We start from the raw sequence: 16894 nt of genomic DNA on the forward strand, positions 1-16894 counted from the left end.
ATGGAAAATAAGAAAGAGCGCCGTGAGACGAATGAAAGGCTCTACAATATGAATGCCCAATCATATAGGCGTGGATATATAGGCTCGAGCGCTCAATCAGACGCTGCACCAGTAATAAGAACATTACTTACATCCGTGATAGAGTAGATCGTGCGGCATCTCGGAAAGCATTGCATTGGACAGGTAGAATCGGTCCAAAAAATGACCAGAATCACGAGTGAAACTCTCACGTGCATTGTATAACAGCCTACGACCCGTTAGAATATGGTGCCTTTGATGAAACCCGAAACTGCTTTGTATTTTGAGTACACAAGGTTGAGGCACTTCTTTTCTCCTCATGAACAATAGAAGGCAGTAGCGACAAATGCGGCTGTCTTTTTTTATTTTCATCATTCATCACGTACACATACGTCGCATGGATTGAGCACCGTTGAACAAAAGGATAGTTGTCCCTACGACAAAGTTTTGGCACGAGGTCTTGAAGTTGTCACACTCTATATTTTCTGTATTTTTCATTAGACCACAGGATTAGCCCTATGCGTGTCATGCATTTTAGGGGCGAAGCTCCTTAGCGTGTCGGTCGTTCCTTCCTCTGTAATAGTAGTAGTAGTAGTAGTAGTGTGTAGCCACCTCTAGTTTATGGATTGCTCAATAGATGGCGCTGTGAGTATACTAGTTTATGAATGTTACAATAGATGGCGCAGTGAGTATACGAGTAAAATTGCATAGAACAACACTGGATGGCGGCAGTGATGGGCAGTATCGATGAAACATGTATCCTAGATACTATCTCAGATACTCTTTGGGTATCTTGTATCTGTATCGCGATACGTCTAGCAAGACGTGTATCAGTATCTGTATTTCTGATACATTGAAGAATGTATCGTGTATCTTAGATAAAAGATACTGCGATCGCAACCCCACGGTGCGAAACAATAAACGTTGGTTGAACTCCGCTTCTCAAGCTGAAACTGCTCCCACTAAGCCACCAGATTAAAACTGAAAAGAGTGACATTATTTCATCTCTCCGCCAGAGTTTTCCAGCGAGGGCGGACGATGAGCTCTGAGCGTCCCTATTGAGGGAGCAGAGTCATGTGGTGGCGCTCGCGTCGTTTCCACAGACAAACGCGCGAACTTCTACGCCCAGACGACCTTTGTTTCCACGGTCTCTTTCTTTTCTTTTTAGCTTTGTCAGCGCTATGACACTTGGCTCTTTGCCTTTGTCCTGTGCCGCGTACACCAATGCGTGCGGTGTCTTTTGCATAAATTCTGATGCCGCTGTAGTGTCGTTATCGAAGTTTCTCTTGCGTTGTGCTTCGTTACGAAGTCTGAAGAATGCAAATAAAAGGGATTTCTTTGCGTCTCGTGGATTTCACACATCGGCGATTTGAAGTACTTCGTCACTGCAAGTTTGACTTACATCAATGTGACCGACTCATATGCAGACAAGATTCTAACAGCTATAGCACCACCGGTACTGATGCTGGATCTAACAGAAGCAGCATTCACTTAACAGAAGCTATCTTGGCGTACGTCTCTTTTTTCTTTTATTCATTGAGTTCTCAAAACTATATTTCCATTGTTAGCACAAGTATTTTTTTAAACTGCCATGCTTCATCCCATACATTACCTATGTCTCTGTATTGCTTTTTTCGGGTCTGCTTACGGCAATATTTCTTTAACGTGCTGGCAAGGTAAGCTCTCTGCTTTATTCTTACTTTTAGCTGCCTGCATCATGCCTGGTACTGTTTACAGACTTATATTCCACTTAAGTTTACTGTTATGTCAAGGCGACGTTGAGAACAAATATATAATAATCTGCGCGTGCTTGGAGTATACAGTAACAAAAATTCAGCTTACTGCTTAGTAAAATAGCGAGAATGAGTTGTCATGATGACAACGTAAATTATTGAGAGCCACCTCAAAGTTGTTAGCAAAGGGATTGGAGTAAACATTTTTTTTTTGCAAAATGCTCCGTTTTTCTAATGAGCATGCCAATGGGCCGGTTTAAGCTGTTTTAAATAGGCACTGAATTTTCTGTGGTCTTACCTTAAATGGCTAACTGCGGACATATCTACTAGCGCGAAAAACACACAAAGGACGAGGTAAAGACGGCAGACAGGACGCAGCGCTGTCTGCCGTCTATTAGCGCTCTGTCCTATCTGCTGTCTTTACCTCGTCCTTTGTGTGTTTTCCGCGCTAGTAGATATGTCCGCAGTTAATACGCACCAACTAGCCCAACTCGCTTCTCTGATATTAAATGCCTAATTGTAGCTATAAGGGGTTACCCGCCGCGGTTGTGGTTATGGTGCTTGAATGGTGACCCGTACGTCTCGGAGGCCGTATTTCGATGCCCGTGTGCTTATATTTGAGCTTTAGAACACCACGTGGTCGAAATTTCCGGAGCCCTTTACTTCGGCGTGCCTCATAATCATATCGTGATTCTGGGACATAAAACGCAACAATTATTATTAGCTCTTCGGGGTGCCTCCTGCATCGTGCTTCAATACTTATTCACTGCGTTCGATACGGAACCGCTTTTCTATTTTACGTAGTTTACATCTGTTTTTCTGTTTTAGTCTTCACTAATCACCAAGGAATTGAAGCTCTAAATGGCAATATAGTGTGAATAGCGGCTGTGTCCTGCGGCGCTTTGTGCAACTATAGAATACGTCTGACACGTGACACGTTTTCTGGGATTTATGTCATCTCATAGAAGAAAAACCGTTAAAAGATAGCCCATTACTGAGTACGTCACTAACAAAAGCTTTACGCCAGCAGGTATATAGAATATAAAAGTCATTGCAGTTTTATGTCCTCTGCGTAAGCACGACGAGTCGCAAAGAATGTCGCTACTAGCGTTGTTGCTGATGTTACCTGTCCGGTGATCGGGTATTGCGAAAACCGTGATGCGTTTACGGGAAAGGTAGAACTCCACAGCGGTATTTGCACCTATGTGCGGAAGCCTTATTGCAGTTCTTGTGATTGGATGGCATCCGTCGGCAAGCAGAGCAGCGACTCCACCCAATTACAAAAGCGACAAGCGAAAACCGCTATCAGCGATGTGTAGAAAGAGCTGTCATATTAAGCAGCTAAAGGAACCCCAATAAGTTGTTCTGGAATGAATGATATACTTTGAGCAAGAAATACAAAATTTTGATGTACTAACGGACATTACATTCAAATGAAACAAAATTGGTCGCAGTTAGTAAATTCTCAAACAAACACTTTGTGCACCGGCTTTAAGTGCGACATTACCGTATATACCATATATAATAACAAATTCCGAATGTATCGAAGTATCTTAAGATACAATTGGAATATATCGTATCGGGTACAATCAGCGTTGTGGTATATTGTACCTGTATCTCAAATACTTCTTGCCTGAGTATCTTGTATTGTATCGCAATACAATTTCAAAGTATTTTGCCCAGCCCTGGATGGCGGTATGGTTATCTTGTAGTAGATTAAAGATGCGAGATGGCGCTGTCAGAAGCGCGTCGTGAAGCTGCGAGACGCCGCCGCCAAGATCCTGCCGTACGACAGCGGGAGGCCGAAGCGGCACGGCAGCGGCGCGAGGATGCTACCGTACGAGAGCGGGAGGCCGAAGCGTGTCGTCTGGCTGCGCGAAGACGCCGCCAAGATCCCAGCGTTCGAGAACGAGAGGCCCAAGCAGCACGGCAATGGCGCGAGGACCCTGCCGTACGAGAGCGCGAGGCCGAGGCGGCACGAGAACGGCGGCAAGAGAAATTGTACACGCTTTATGTGCAGTAAACGCCGTGCATCGTTCGCGAAGCCGAAACACTTGCACGATCGCGTTCCGTTGGCTTTCGTTGGGCGTGCTACCGACCTCGCGTCGTGGAACGCGAAGAGGAACGCTACGCGCGTCGTGTCTTCCTTCCCTCTAGCCTTGCCGTAATTCTCATAGGCGACCGGGGAACGCGGTCGCTCTTGGCCGCTTTCTGTTTCGCTCGGAGTCGCGCTCGCTCTTGGCGCGCTTTGTCTTTCGCTCGGGAGCGGACACTTTCCCTGCATTTCACCGATCACAAGCGGTGATAATGAAGGGACCACGTAAACCAACAATACAATAAAAGTTTGACGTTTATTACATACACGGTGTTTCAAACTCCTTATATGATGTACTGGGCGAATTTCACGGAAGAGTTTTACGGTTTACCGATGATTCCCTCCGGAGCTTCGTCCCACTCATCATCATTCACCCCGTAGATATGCTGTGATTTTTTTGACAATGTTGACGAACCGTTTTTGCCGTAAATAAAATGGCTATCCACAATGCATAATTTTCTTCCAATTTTCCGTTGTTTTAACTGTTCTAAATTCATTATTTTTACTAATAATTTTAGTGAATTTCTTACCACTGCGACCTCAGTTTTGAGTTAAGCTACGTATTTCATAGTTCGCGACAATAAAACTGTTAAGCGCACAATTGCAATTCTGATGCAGTAGTTGTACGCCGTTATGCAGAATAAAGCGAGACATAATCAATTGGTTACCTTGTATTACATAGGATATAGTGTTACCGGAGTAAAAATGAATAGTTTTGAGATAATTAAAGTAATAGTTTTGAGATAATTAAACTATTACCTAAGTATTTTTCGCGATAATTGAGTTTAAAGTACGGAAACACCTGAAAAGCGAACATCTTTTGCCACAAACACCGCTTACCAATTTTATTTCGTCGCTAGGAGCTTGGTAGTCTTTGCCAAAGTCATTTTTTTTGCTTTGGAGCCTGTCGTTTGCTTGCCATCCTTGTTTTCTTAGCTGTCGTGCAGCTCTGCACGCAACGTATTGTCGATTGTGGTGAACCTCTTTCAACAAACTGACTTCGTTTTGGCTAGGCTTCAATCCTAATGATTAGAGAATTTTCGCACTTGCAATACTGCCGTCATCAAACGAAAGAACAGCCTACAATGTCACAAGCGCTACTACTCTGAAGCCTGAAAAAAGACAGCAAAGACTCCGCGAAGCAATTTCGATTAGCTCAACATTTCCGTCGCACAGTTCGCACGCTCACTTTTGTCTAATTCCAACACAAATAATATTCATGTCCATTAGAACATACCCATTATCAACCTGCACAAGATTCCTCTCGAGGGATGCTGAAAAGGCTGAGAAGTTTGACGATAAAGAGTTTGCTGGTTCAGCGTTCGGCCCCTCAGTCCGGCATTTATTCGCATTCAAGAGAACTGCAAGGGTTGCGGGGAAACGTAGCTTGCTGAAGACCTTCTATACCCTCGGCATCTCACCTTATTGACAGACATGACAGGCACAAGGTGTAATGAAGCTAGGAGCTGAAAGTGTTCGAACAGACATGCTCCGAACCACAAATGAGTATAAAAGGCCCAGAGCGTCTTCGAATTGCCTGAGCTAAAACATCAGGTGTGCAAAAGTTGCTAGAGAATTTCTTATATATAGCTCACTCCGGACAAGGATTTCGGGCTTGCGTACACAAGTTTTAGAGCGCATTTCTTAGGCGCCCATTTTAGCGTTGAGCGGCGTCGCCGTCGGCGTAACCGATAGACATAATAAAATAAAATGACAAAAAATATCCAGGATCCAGGATTGTAGCGACGAGGCAAACAGGTAGGTGCTAGAATAGACAGGAGCGAAGATAAAAAAAAACAGGGCGTCTGTTTATAAAATAGCTGACACACAACAGCGCGTGCTCACCTACTAAATTCGTCGTTTTTGTCCAAGAGGCTACCCACTTCACTTGCCCTCTACCTTGCGCCAATACGACTTCGAGAAATAGCGTATTGAAGGGAAGTTTCAAGCACTTGTTGTTCTTTGATGTGCCCCTAAATAAAGTACACGGGTCTCTAGCAATAATGTACATGCTAGTGTTGGCAGCACCTAAATGGCACTGGGAAATCATGCGCGACCATAGGGGATAGGTTACTTGTCTTTATTTATTGGTTGGGAACGACACTTGAGCGTAACAACAGCAATTGTCTGTACCGTTGCTTGTAAGCTGAAATGTTAGTATAGTGGAGGCGATACAATTGTCTACGCAGTTTATTATTCATTCACTTGCGTGCATGAACTTCATGTTGGCATAGCGGAGTGTAAACATGTATTTCTTGACGCGCGACACTGTAAAAGTGCCTCCAACACTTTCCATCAATGATGCGTTCGATAGAAGAGTTTTTCAATCGGAGATCATAATAGCATGCTGCATCTAGAAAAAGAAAGAACATAACGCTACATTAGGTAGGCGCACGCATGTGTTACTCATGTTGTATCAGCAGGTGTAAAAGACCGGTCTGTCACCCAAGAGACTTACTGTCAGTAAAATTGAAATTTTATTGACATTGTTTTTCTATATTATCGAAAACAAAAACAATAATATAACGGCCTTCTCAAGGTAGGTTTGCCACACATGCCAAGATTAGAATAGCGCTTATGTCTATATAAGAAAATATTTTAGGACCCAAAACTAGCCCTTCGCGTCCGGTCATTTTCTATGCAATGCTAGAAAGGGTTGGCTGCTTAGAAATATCATATTATCCCATAACAGCTCACCAAATTGCTCAAAAACGCCGTTGCTAGAAAATTCGCAGTTTGTAAATGTGAGCACGTGAACTGCCGCGTAAAACAGACGCTCAGATGTGAATTATTAGTGTAATTAGAGGAACAGCCCGAGCGCCCCCGCCGACTAGAGATCACGGGCTCGCGTTTGAAACTTTCTGGAACCCTTCACTGGTCATCATGTACCAACTGGCCCACTAAACCACATTTCTAGACCATCTCACCATATCACCACCAAGGACATAGTCGAAATCACTGTGAAGTATGCTGCCATGCTTTTGACGTTAGTACTCCATCCCCACAACAGCTTGCCTTTGTAGTCAATACTAATCTGCGTTCACACTTTTGTAGCGCGTCACGACGTTTAGTGTGGCTACACATTATGCTCCTAAGCTGTTCATACTGAAGCAATGTTTTTACATTGATTCAGTATCAACGGCACAGAAGCTTCATTTTGCGCTGTTTGCTCTCATCCATGCGCGAACTCAAAACGCACCTGACCTCTCCCGAGTGACGATGGCATCACGTAGTGACGCCATCGAGTGATATTCTCGATACCAACGGTCTATTTTTTACAAAACATAACAGCATTCAAGTGGAATCTCTGGCGCCCTCTATGGAGCGGAGTAAGAAATTACTGAATTCGAAAGAACTTCCGGGCAATAAAGAAGTATATGCATCAAAAATAACAATATTTTTGGCGGTAGTGGATTTGAACCCGGCACCCATTTGCCCCCCCCCCCCCCCCGAACTGAATGCCAGTGTCTTAGCATGGAGATACACGCGCATTCTTGAAGAAAGTGAATACATCTGAACTATGTGAAGTCCCTATTGAAAATTTATCCACCATGTGGAATTGTCGATTTCGCCATCCATCATTATGGTGGATTATAGTGCTGGACGATGGTGGCATATGGCGTATGCTGGATGCTGGCTTATGATGAATGCTGGCTTATGATGAATGCTGGAGAATAACGGACCCTAAAGCGGCTCTACAGCGTGACGAACATCGCGCCTAGCTGTCACACATAAATAATCCTATAGAAGGCAAGGTAGAACGCATTAGTGCAAAGAAAGGTGTATGAAAAAAACTTCCACTCCTAGGAGTCGAACGTGCCACCTTCGGATCGCGAGCTGAATACTTTACCACCACGCCACGCTGACGGTTTGCTTTCTGTAGAATGACTAGTCAACATTCTTATACAACGTTTGGCTTCGGCTTTGTATGTCTCATTCTCGAGACACATGATCTTCACCTGCTACTAAAACTTGCATAGTTATTAAACGCAAGCAAACTGCTGCAGGTAACCAATGGCACGTCGATCTTTCTTTTACAACTTAACTCCAAAAAATATTAAGTGGACCGAAAAGCGGGTATAGTTTATCGGCTGTTACTGCCAAGTTTAATAACCGTTTCTCGCTTTTTCCAAAGGGCGACATGTGCAAAGTTTTGTGCCGACTCTAATCTCATTCGAGAAACTACGCACGTACAATTGATTGAGTGTTGTGATGTTTTCTCCCTCAACGTACAGCGCGGTCGTGCGAGTGCACTGATCTGACGCTGTATCATAAGCTACAACTACATAACAGCTGGGCCAAAAAGAAGTGCAGTGCGCGGAAAAAATATGCCGTCATATTGTTTTCAGTAAGTGTGCGAATTGGGAAGAGTATGTTCTCGCACACGAAGTGCCGGCGAGTGTGACCGGCGTCGGTTGGTGAGCGGAGGCGTTTGCTGGAAACGCGTCCCATCGACGCTGATCGCTTCTTGTGCGGACACCATACAAGAAACAATGCTTCATTTAGGTTAGCCGATACCACGCTGTGCTGTAAATTCATTTGTACTAATCGGAATTGTGTATCCTGAAAGCCAGAACCACCGGATGACACGTAGACGTACTCAGTCGGTACGCTATGCCTAACCTTTGGTGGAAACCATGGTGGTAGAATAGGATGGTGGAAGTCATGCTTTGTGGCGCTTATCTCGACGCAGGCCGAAGGTACAAGTTCGTGCATTTTAACTTTCGCATGCATTTTTCACTGTTACCTTAACTGCCGCTGAGGTTAGTCAGCGTGCAAGAATTGCCAGATTGAGTTTTCTAGCGTGGTGGTATCAAGCGACGGCTTGTTTTCCTGTCTATTCGCTGGAAGGGGCAATGTGCAGCCAGAGCTCATTACTTCTCGACACTCTGCGGCTATGTAGCACAGTTACTCTCGCTGTTCAAACTGACACCCTCTAGTCTTGTAAATATCACAACACAGCCACATATCGCGGATGTAAACCTGATAAGTACGTGCGCAAAATGTAACATTCACGGCTCCTGTGCTCCACAAACTTGAGGTGGTTATTGACGCCTGCATGAATAAAAACAAATGCGTGCCAGAAAGCGTAATTATCGGCGTTTGTCTTCTTTTGAACTGTAAACATATTGTTCTGCACGTTAAACAGTAAAACATTAGAAATGAAAGTGATTTCACATTATGTCCCGTGCACTTCCATCGTGCATGAAACCATGATACCATGCTTCCATGATACCACCGTCATCCAGTTTCTTTACCAGGCCATCCACCACAGCATGTTTTGCATCGCCACCATCAACCAGCATTTTCCACTTAACAGCAAAAGAATCTCACCACCACCACCACCATCTGCCACCATTTTTTCCACTCTTGCCATCATCAGCCATTATGACCACCACAGTTTCCACCACAGCCACTACTCTTTCCACCTTGTCCACTATTGTTTCCACGATATCCACCAACAGTTCCAGCATCCACCAACCCAGGATTTTCAACTGGCGTGTTTGTACACGTGCAAAACAAATGTAGAAGGAAGAGCACTTTCTAAGAACGCTTCATTGATTTCGTGGGGGTAGAATAAAGCTGATCTGAAAGACAATACATCAAGCCGACCTAATGAATCGCACACGTCAGGAGCATTTCGGTTTTGTAAAAAAAAGCAGCTCCCGCGCGTTTTTAGGGGCCACTTAAGACGCTAACGAACGCTAGAAAGATTATGCCACGTCGATGACGCCCGGAAAGAGAGTTCTAAGGAAGGACGCAACCTACTATAAACTCTGCGCTTACGCATCCGTCAGAGTAGTCCGAAAAAGAATGTTTCGTCTGTAACACCCGCTGGTCACCCAACTTCATAGGATAGAATGGCTGTAACTTTTTGACGCGAAGCTGTTGCCACGCTAGTTTCCCGCGGATTGTCGCGTGGGTTTATGAAAAACCGCTCGGTCTATTGTTGTGACCAGCATGGCATTCCCCCAAAAGGAGGAGGGGGGAGCTCTGCCGCAGGTGTGCATTTTTCGGTGGCTGGTCCCGCATGTGAACCACCTTGAAGACGTTCACCCACGCATTCCCTTGACCACTGGCGCTACAACGTAGCCGTTACCTGGTGGGCTTCCCTGCCTTGGGATCTCCGTGAATAGCAGCACACACATAGAAGAAAAAAAAAGGGGAGCGAATACGACGACGCCTGCGCGAGTTCAGCAGGGTTACTTACATGCTACCCCGTCTCCGATTAGATAATGCCGCGCGAGCGCTGTGGACCTCCTCCCAGCCTTTCCATCGGCCACCACAAAAGATGAGGAGGCTAGTCTTGAAGAACAGGGCAGAAGACTCGGCGTGGTCAGTCAGAGATTTTGAAGATGCCTCTGTAAATCATTTTTACTTACTGTAAATGTTTTACAGACAGTGGTTTTGAAAGAAGAGTGGCCCTGAATTTCGGGTCTTACGCTCTGAGGTGTAACAACTCTTCGTGTGGCTTTGGCATCCACGTACTCTGCCCCCCAGTCGCAAAAATACCTTGGGAACAGTGGCTTATTTTCACGCATTAAAGTGGAACCTCTTTCGCCCCATATGGAGTGGTAGAAGCAACTAATGCATTAGAGAACAAAATGACGCCCGCGGAGGTAAAAAATAAATCATTAAACTAGATGACCTTCCTTGCAAGGCTGAATTTCAACTCCAACACGCTCCAAAAGCGAGTGCCTTGACAACTGGGCCACACCCTGACGCTTGCATAAAGAGAATAATCTTAATCGTTATGAAGGCGCTGTACCCGCGGTTCAAAACAAATGCAAAAGAGATCACTTCCAATGAATCAATGAGGCACTCCTTTGTGCTAGTTGGTACAAGTTTAACATATTGCGCTGCATGGGCGAAACAGCGGGTCATTAATGTAGGCACAGAAAAACACAACCAGAACAGGTGGGCGCGAACTATCGACTGTAAAGGTGCTGATATACTCCAGCGTAACGTCGACGCGCGCGCGTCACGGTGACGTTACGTAAGCAAAAAGCAGCCCTCTATGGTCCGGCGTCGACTGACCGCCGACGCGGCCGACGGCTGCTGGCGCGCTCGGGCTTTGCTCGGCTCCGCACAGCTCCCGTTGCATTTCGCGCCGGCCGCGCGTGGCCGCACCGGACTCGCACGTACAGGAACCTGGGGTGCAATCGCGGAACGATGCTATTCCCGATTCCAATGCCATATTCTATGCTATTCTTATCATCCACCACTCGCGGCTGGCCGATCGCATTGATAACGCGGACGGACCGTCGTTCTGACCAATGGTCAAGCACGAAAAGCATCGGAATAAAAAATATAATCGCTCCGCGATAGCACCCCTGCTTCGCGGGTTGTTTCGTCGGTTCCCGACAGGTGGCACGGCGCATTTTTCTTTACTGCGCATGCTTCCTAGAGATGCCATCGCGCTGGCGTGTTGGAACGGGGAATACTGTAGCGGAGACTGATTTGCGCCTGGCGTAGCATCGCCGGCTTGATGTGATGAAACGCAAGGTTCACGCGCGCGCGCGTCGGGAAAGTCGGAGTTTAACAGAGCGTTGAATCTTTAGAGAGGCGCCACCTGAGGCTGCCCCACGAAAGAAGGAAAGAGAACAACGGAACAGAACGTTAGTGTCACTCGCGAAGCATCCCTCAATTCTTAGCAGTCAAGAGCAACGTACATGTTTTTTGGGGGGGGAGAAGCTGAGTCATCGAGCGAAAAAAATGTGGAACAACCTTGTACGCTTCTTACCAAGAAAAAAGCCGAAGGCCCAATTTCAAGAAGCACAAGTTGTCAACACGTCTGGACAACCGTTTCTCACTGCGGTTTTGGCATGTTTGTAAAAGCGGCTGAAGTTCGCTGTACAACCTGGAACGACAGCGGCAGACATCAGTGATATGCAGGAGTGTAGCAGACAAGTCGCCAGAACGGAACGAGAAGCTTGCATTTCAGACGGAGTAGAAACCTTGAAGCACGCCATCCGACACCGATCAACCAAAGCTAATAAACACGCATGACAAGCACAGTCAAGTGGGCGAGAACAAAAGCTAAAACTTCTAACCTCAGACAAGAACGGCGTTTTAGTGATTCTGCGCAACAAAGAGTATGCACAAAAAGCAACAGCTGCAATTACAAACAACTTTGAGCCCAAAGGTGCCACATAGGAGGGATACTGAAAGCAACTTGAACAGAAGCGTTAGAAGATGTTCGAAGAAGCAGGATTACAAAAAAACTGCAAAAGACATCAAGAAAAGCTACAATCTCTGTCTAAACCCTTTCTTGAAATGCGAAATCTCACAAGGACAACAAGCCTTTCAGGGTAATCGTCGAAGGCAAGGGGTCCTGGCAGCGATGCACGGCGAATTCGTACAGGGTGCCTTAAGAACCTCCCGGTCGACGACCCACTGATGATTAGGAACTATGCAGAACTGGTGGAATTTTCCAAATTATTGCCCACCGTGACTTGCTTCTCAGTGGACGTAAGAGACTTATGTACAACGGGCCGCAACTTGATGCTTCCCTAGCCGTGGAGGAGAGCGCGGGCGCCTACAGAAGTGTGAAGTTTGCCACCTTTTGGGGGGTGAGTGCTTGCGACTTCATGGAGCTGTTTAGGACGTTTTTGACGGCATTATATGTCAAAGTCGAGGGATATTGTACAGGAAAAAGACGGGATATCTATAGGACTATAGGAAAACTCAAGTGCTCATCCAGTCTATGGTAGACTGGATGAGCACTTGAGGTGTTTTGAAATGATGTATCAAACGTCAGCGATTACATTGTAATCCTTCCGTGTCGCCAAGTTTCAGAAGCGAAGCGCCTTGCGATCCTTGACCTTTTTCACGCTGCCCACAAGTGATTAGAATTTACATCCGAGAAGAAATAAAACATTGCAGTGGCTTAGCTCGGCTATACCAGCATATACGTAGCGTTAGCTAAGGTTCAGCTAATTATTCATAACTTTCTTGGATGTCAAGCGTCTCCGCTTTTCTGCGCCGCGTAGCAGCACTTGCGCTCTCCTTTTCCATGGATATACCACACTGGCAAACGCCAGGCAGCCGGTCTGACAAATGGCTAACCTCCCTGTCTTTCCGTTTTAGATGCGAAGTATCTTAAGGCGGAGCTCAATCCGGCGGTGGTGGTGGTGGTGGTGGTGGTGTGCGGCGTGATTACGCTTACTGCGCATGCGCATACCCTCTCCACACCCTCCTCTCCGCTTTCCCTCTCCCCTTTCCCTCTACTATCCCTCTCCCATCCCCCTCTCCCATATCCCTCCCCCTTTCCCCTCTTCCTCTGAAACGCGTGCTAGACATGCCGAAATTCTCTCCTGCGCAACGCCGCGATGAGCTCGAGCGCATGCGCGCCCCCTCCCCTTCTCTCTCCTCTCCTACACTGCAACCCTCTCGCCCGCCTGTCGACCGCGTTCCCCGCTCGCCCTGTGAGAATTAACGGCCAGGCTAGATGGAAGATACGACGCGCGTAGCGTCCCTCTTCGCGTTCCACGACACGAGGTCGGTAGCATGCCCAACGAACGCCAACGAAACGCGATCGTTCAAGTGCTCCGGCTTCGCATCAACTCATGGTCCCCTTTAGCGGGATGGTGTAATTTTTTCTTTCCTCCCCCTCCTCCCCACTGTATGTACACCCCCACTGATACGTAAGCGCGCAATGCGTATGCGCACAAAATTAAGGGCCTGATATACTCCCGCATAACGTCGACGCGCGCGCACGTTCAGCACAGCGACGCTACGCTAACAAACGCGCAGCGGCGCGACCGACGCCTCCGGCGTTTGTCAGCGCGAACCGGCTGCAGCTGGCGCGAGATGCGACATGCTGCACTCCGCGCCTGCGACGTTACCCAGACTGCACTGCGTCTGCGTCTCTTCGTGAAGAAGGGATGCCGAGTGCGCTCAAATGGGCATGCACAGACAAGCAAGGCGCGCGCGGCGGCGTCGGCTCCGGTGGGACAGCTGTGCGCAGTGTGAAGTCACTGTTCCTCGCGCATGCGCAGCACGGCTCTTGTACGTGCACGTGAAACCGCTCCGGCTCTGCCTGTGCAGCTAACGCTACAAAAGCAGAAATATCCAGTATATAGACTTACTAATTCAGGTTGGAGAATCCCACGCATGATGGTCCTGTAAACTAGGGGGGGGGGAAGAGGGGGAAACCGATGCTGCCGTTCGACTCGGACCGCTCAAAGATAATGAAGAGAGGCGCTGTATCAAGCTGTTTCACACAGGTCTTGAAAATGTCACGCTTCCAAGCACCGAGAGCCGCCTCAAGACCAGTGGTTACGATTGCGTTCAAGCTGGTTTCAACACAGGTTGTTGTTTCTATAGCACAGAAATGCTTGAGAGAGCTGAGGCCATGGCATTCTCGGAAGCAAAAGAGGGAAAAGAAAATGTTGTCGGCAGTCATTCCTTATATACACAACATTTCACACAAGCTTAAGAAAGTTGCTGCTAAGCGCTATGTGGGCGTAGTGTTCTCGGCCCCACTAAAATGCAAAGGTATTTGCAAAGATTGAACCAGGACGAGGCTAACACGTCGCAAAAATCTAAGTGAGACACCAAACCAAATTTGTCGGTCCGTTGGCGTGCTTTTACCACATTCCCCTGACCTGCAACAACAGCTACATTGGACAAACATGTCTGAACATGCCTGAACGCCAGACTACGAGAGCACCGCATGCATGCAACAGATCAGCGGGTCAGAGAACTTGGCCTTGCATTGCAAAGTGTGTGGGTCCAGGGCCTTGTTTCACAGACCAAGGTCTTGTTTCGCACGAAAATCAGCAAAAGAGGAAAACAGTTGATGCCTACAGCATGACATCGGGTGAATTCGGCGCATGCGTAAGCACTCCAACTTTCTCGCTAGAAGAAGAAATTGAATTCTTAAGCGATACGTTCCAGCATTGTCGAAGGCGAGCGAGCTGGGGAGTGCTGTGCCACATTACTATGCGCACCATGTTTGCTATCTGTTTCACTACTCTAGTTTGGTTTCTCAAATATTTATGTTCACCCTTTGACCCCTTCTCTCATTCCCTTTCCTTCTTTCGTGGGGCAGCCCCAGGTGGCACCTCGCGCAGGATTTACGCTTTAGAGTTTGCGCTCACCTGTTCTGGCTGTGTTTTTCTGTGCTTTCGTTGGTCGCCCCCTTGTTACGCTCATGCAGCGAAATATTCGGTATACTCTAAACCCTTCGCTGACTTTCGTGGGAGTCGAATAAAGGTCTCTGCAGGACAGCATACAAAGCCGACGTCGATAACTGTGCACGTAAGGCAAATTGCTCATTTGGTAAGATTTCACGCCGTACAATAGTTTCGTTCCTCGCCCTTCGAACAGGCCTTTCTACGCTTTTGCGACTGTCGTATTTAGCACTGGAATGCGTGTAGTAGCGAATGCCGAGACGAACGGACACAGAATTACGAAAATTGGTGAAACTGATGTTATTAGTCTTTAAAGTTCAAAACTCGAGCAGACGACGACAAGCAACGTTACATTTCGCATTTCACTCTCCCGCTGACGTCAAAGGCCATTTGCTATCACCGCGCGCCTCTCATAAAGACATACCGGAAGTCTCGCCTCATGATGACCATCACGCAGTGCCATGCCACCGCTCTTTTTGACGCCGTTGCAACCATGGCTACGACGAACCACGTTCGTCGCCTAGCAGACGGTCCCATAGTTTGTTGTGTAGTGCACACGATGTGTCTGGATGATCTAACAAATTTTGAGCGCGAGCTCTTCCGACGCAGCAATGCCCTGCGTGTAGTGCCGTATCCGGACATGCCATTGTAAATTGAAAGTGCGCCTGAGCCCAGCGCAACGCGAGCATGGCTCCGAGGGACCAGACGAAACGCTGCCGCCCGATGACGCGGAGGGCGTCGGTTGGTAAGCGTTTAGAATTTTTCTTTTTTTCGTTTACAGCATTGTGCCGTACTGAGCGTTGCGTGTTTCGCAGGTGCCTGTGTGGCCAATGTCCCCCGATGCCGCAAAAGGCCACACGCGGACGAGTTTCGCTTGATTACCACTCCCACCAGTTCCACATCGCACGTGCGTAGCGTCGTGTAGGTTGTTTTGACAATACATCAGTTAGAAATGATTAGTTTCCGATAAAACATAAAGGGGGTTTTTCTTTTAGGGCTCAGTAATATGGCCGAGCTGCCACCATATGAATATACATGATACTCGTCGCGTCAAGTCAATCAAAACGCACGGCCTTTGTCGTCGCTGTCATATGACGAAGCATACTTCCCTAACAAAAATAGCCGATGCGTGTCGCTGTAGTCCGAAATCAAGGTAGTCTATTGGATGTAATAAAAGTATAACGGCTTTGTTTTTGGCTATGCCACTTGCGCAGCGATGTCGCCGCATTCCAGAGTACCAGAATAGCGTTGCAATTGGCATGCTTATTTGTGTCTCAGGGCCCTTTCAAATGGCTGCGGGAAATTCTGAGGAACGCTAAAAAGCAGCTACGCTCGTTGCATGGGCGTGTTGGTATGACATAGCGGAAAGGAAACAGCGTGAAAGACAGAGTTTGTGTCTTCCTTTTTCTGTTGTTCCGTCTTTCGCGCTGTTTACTTCCCGCTTAACAAGCAGACGCCGCTGGTGCCCGCAAGCAGCGTTCTTGTGAAGGCCGCAACTTACAAAAAAAACTGCACGCTTGCACATCCTTTACACAAACCTCAAAGGAGATTTTCCGCCCTTGAGCATGGCCGGTCACCCACCTTCACAATGTGGAATATCATTGAGTGTTTTGCAGCGGAGCTCTCAACAACATCTGGTGTTAACGTCCCAAAACCACGATATGTTAGGAGGGACGCCGTAGCAGAGCACCTGAGGTTGTTTAACGTGCACCTAAATCTAAGTACACGGCCCTCAAACATTTTCGCCTCTATCGAAAATGCAGCCGCCGACGCCGGGATTCAATCCCGCGACTTTCGGGTCAGCAGTCGAGAGCCATAACCACTAGACCACCGTGGCGGCGCTACGGCGCAGCTGTTATCCTATTCGTTAAGCCAGTACGCGTTCCCAAACATTATCACCATCATGAACG

At 47.2% G+C, this 16894-nt stretch overlaps 2 protein-coding genes across 3 annotated transcripts in view; both read right to left on the reverse strand.

The window, feature by feature from the left end:
* Nucleotides 1-254, reverse strand: part of LOC119372164 (uncharacterized) — a 60473-nt gene extending 60219 nt beyond the window's left edge. For both annotated transcript variants that reach the window (XR_007417785.1, XM_037642627.2), the window contains exon 1: nt 132-254. Coding sequence is in view for 1 of the 2 variants with exons in the window: in XM_037642627.2 (XP_037498555.1) it covers nt 132-236 (105 nt within the window). In the remaining variant the exon portion in view is untranslated. The remainder of the gene's footprint in view (nt 1-131) is intronic.
* Nucleotides 255-5976: 5722 nt separating this feature from the next.
* Nucleotides 5977-16894, reverse strand: part of LOC119406987 (uncharacterized) — a 31057-nt gene continuing 20139 nt past the window's right edge. The window contains exon 5 of the mRNA XM_037673807.2: nt 5977-6199. Coding sequence (XP_037529735.1) covers nt 6048-6199 — 152 coding nt within the window. The 3' untranslated portion in view covers nt 5977-6047. The remainder of the gene's footprint in view (nt 6200-16894) is intronic.

Source organism: Rhipicephalus sanguineus, chromosome 10, assembly GCF_013339695.2.
Source record: "Rhipicephalus sanguineus isolate Rsan-2018 chromosome 10, BIME_Rsan_1.4, whole genome shotgun sequence".
Classification (NCBI taxonomy): Eukaryota; Metazoa; Arthropoda; class Arachnida; order Ixodida; family Ixodidae; genus Rhipicephalus; species Rhipicephalus sanguineus.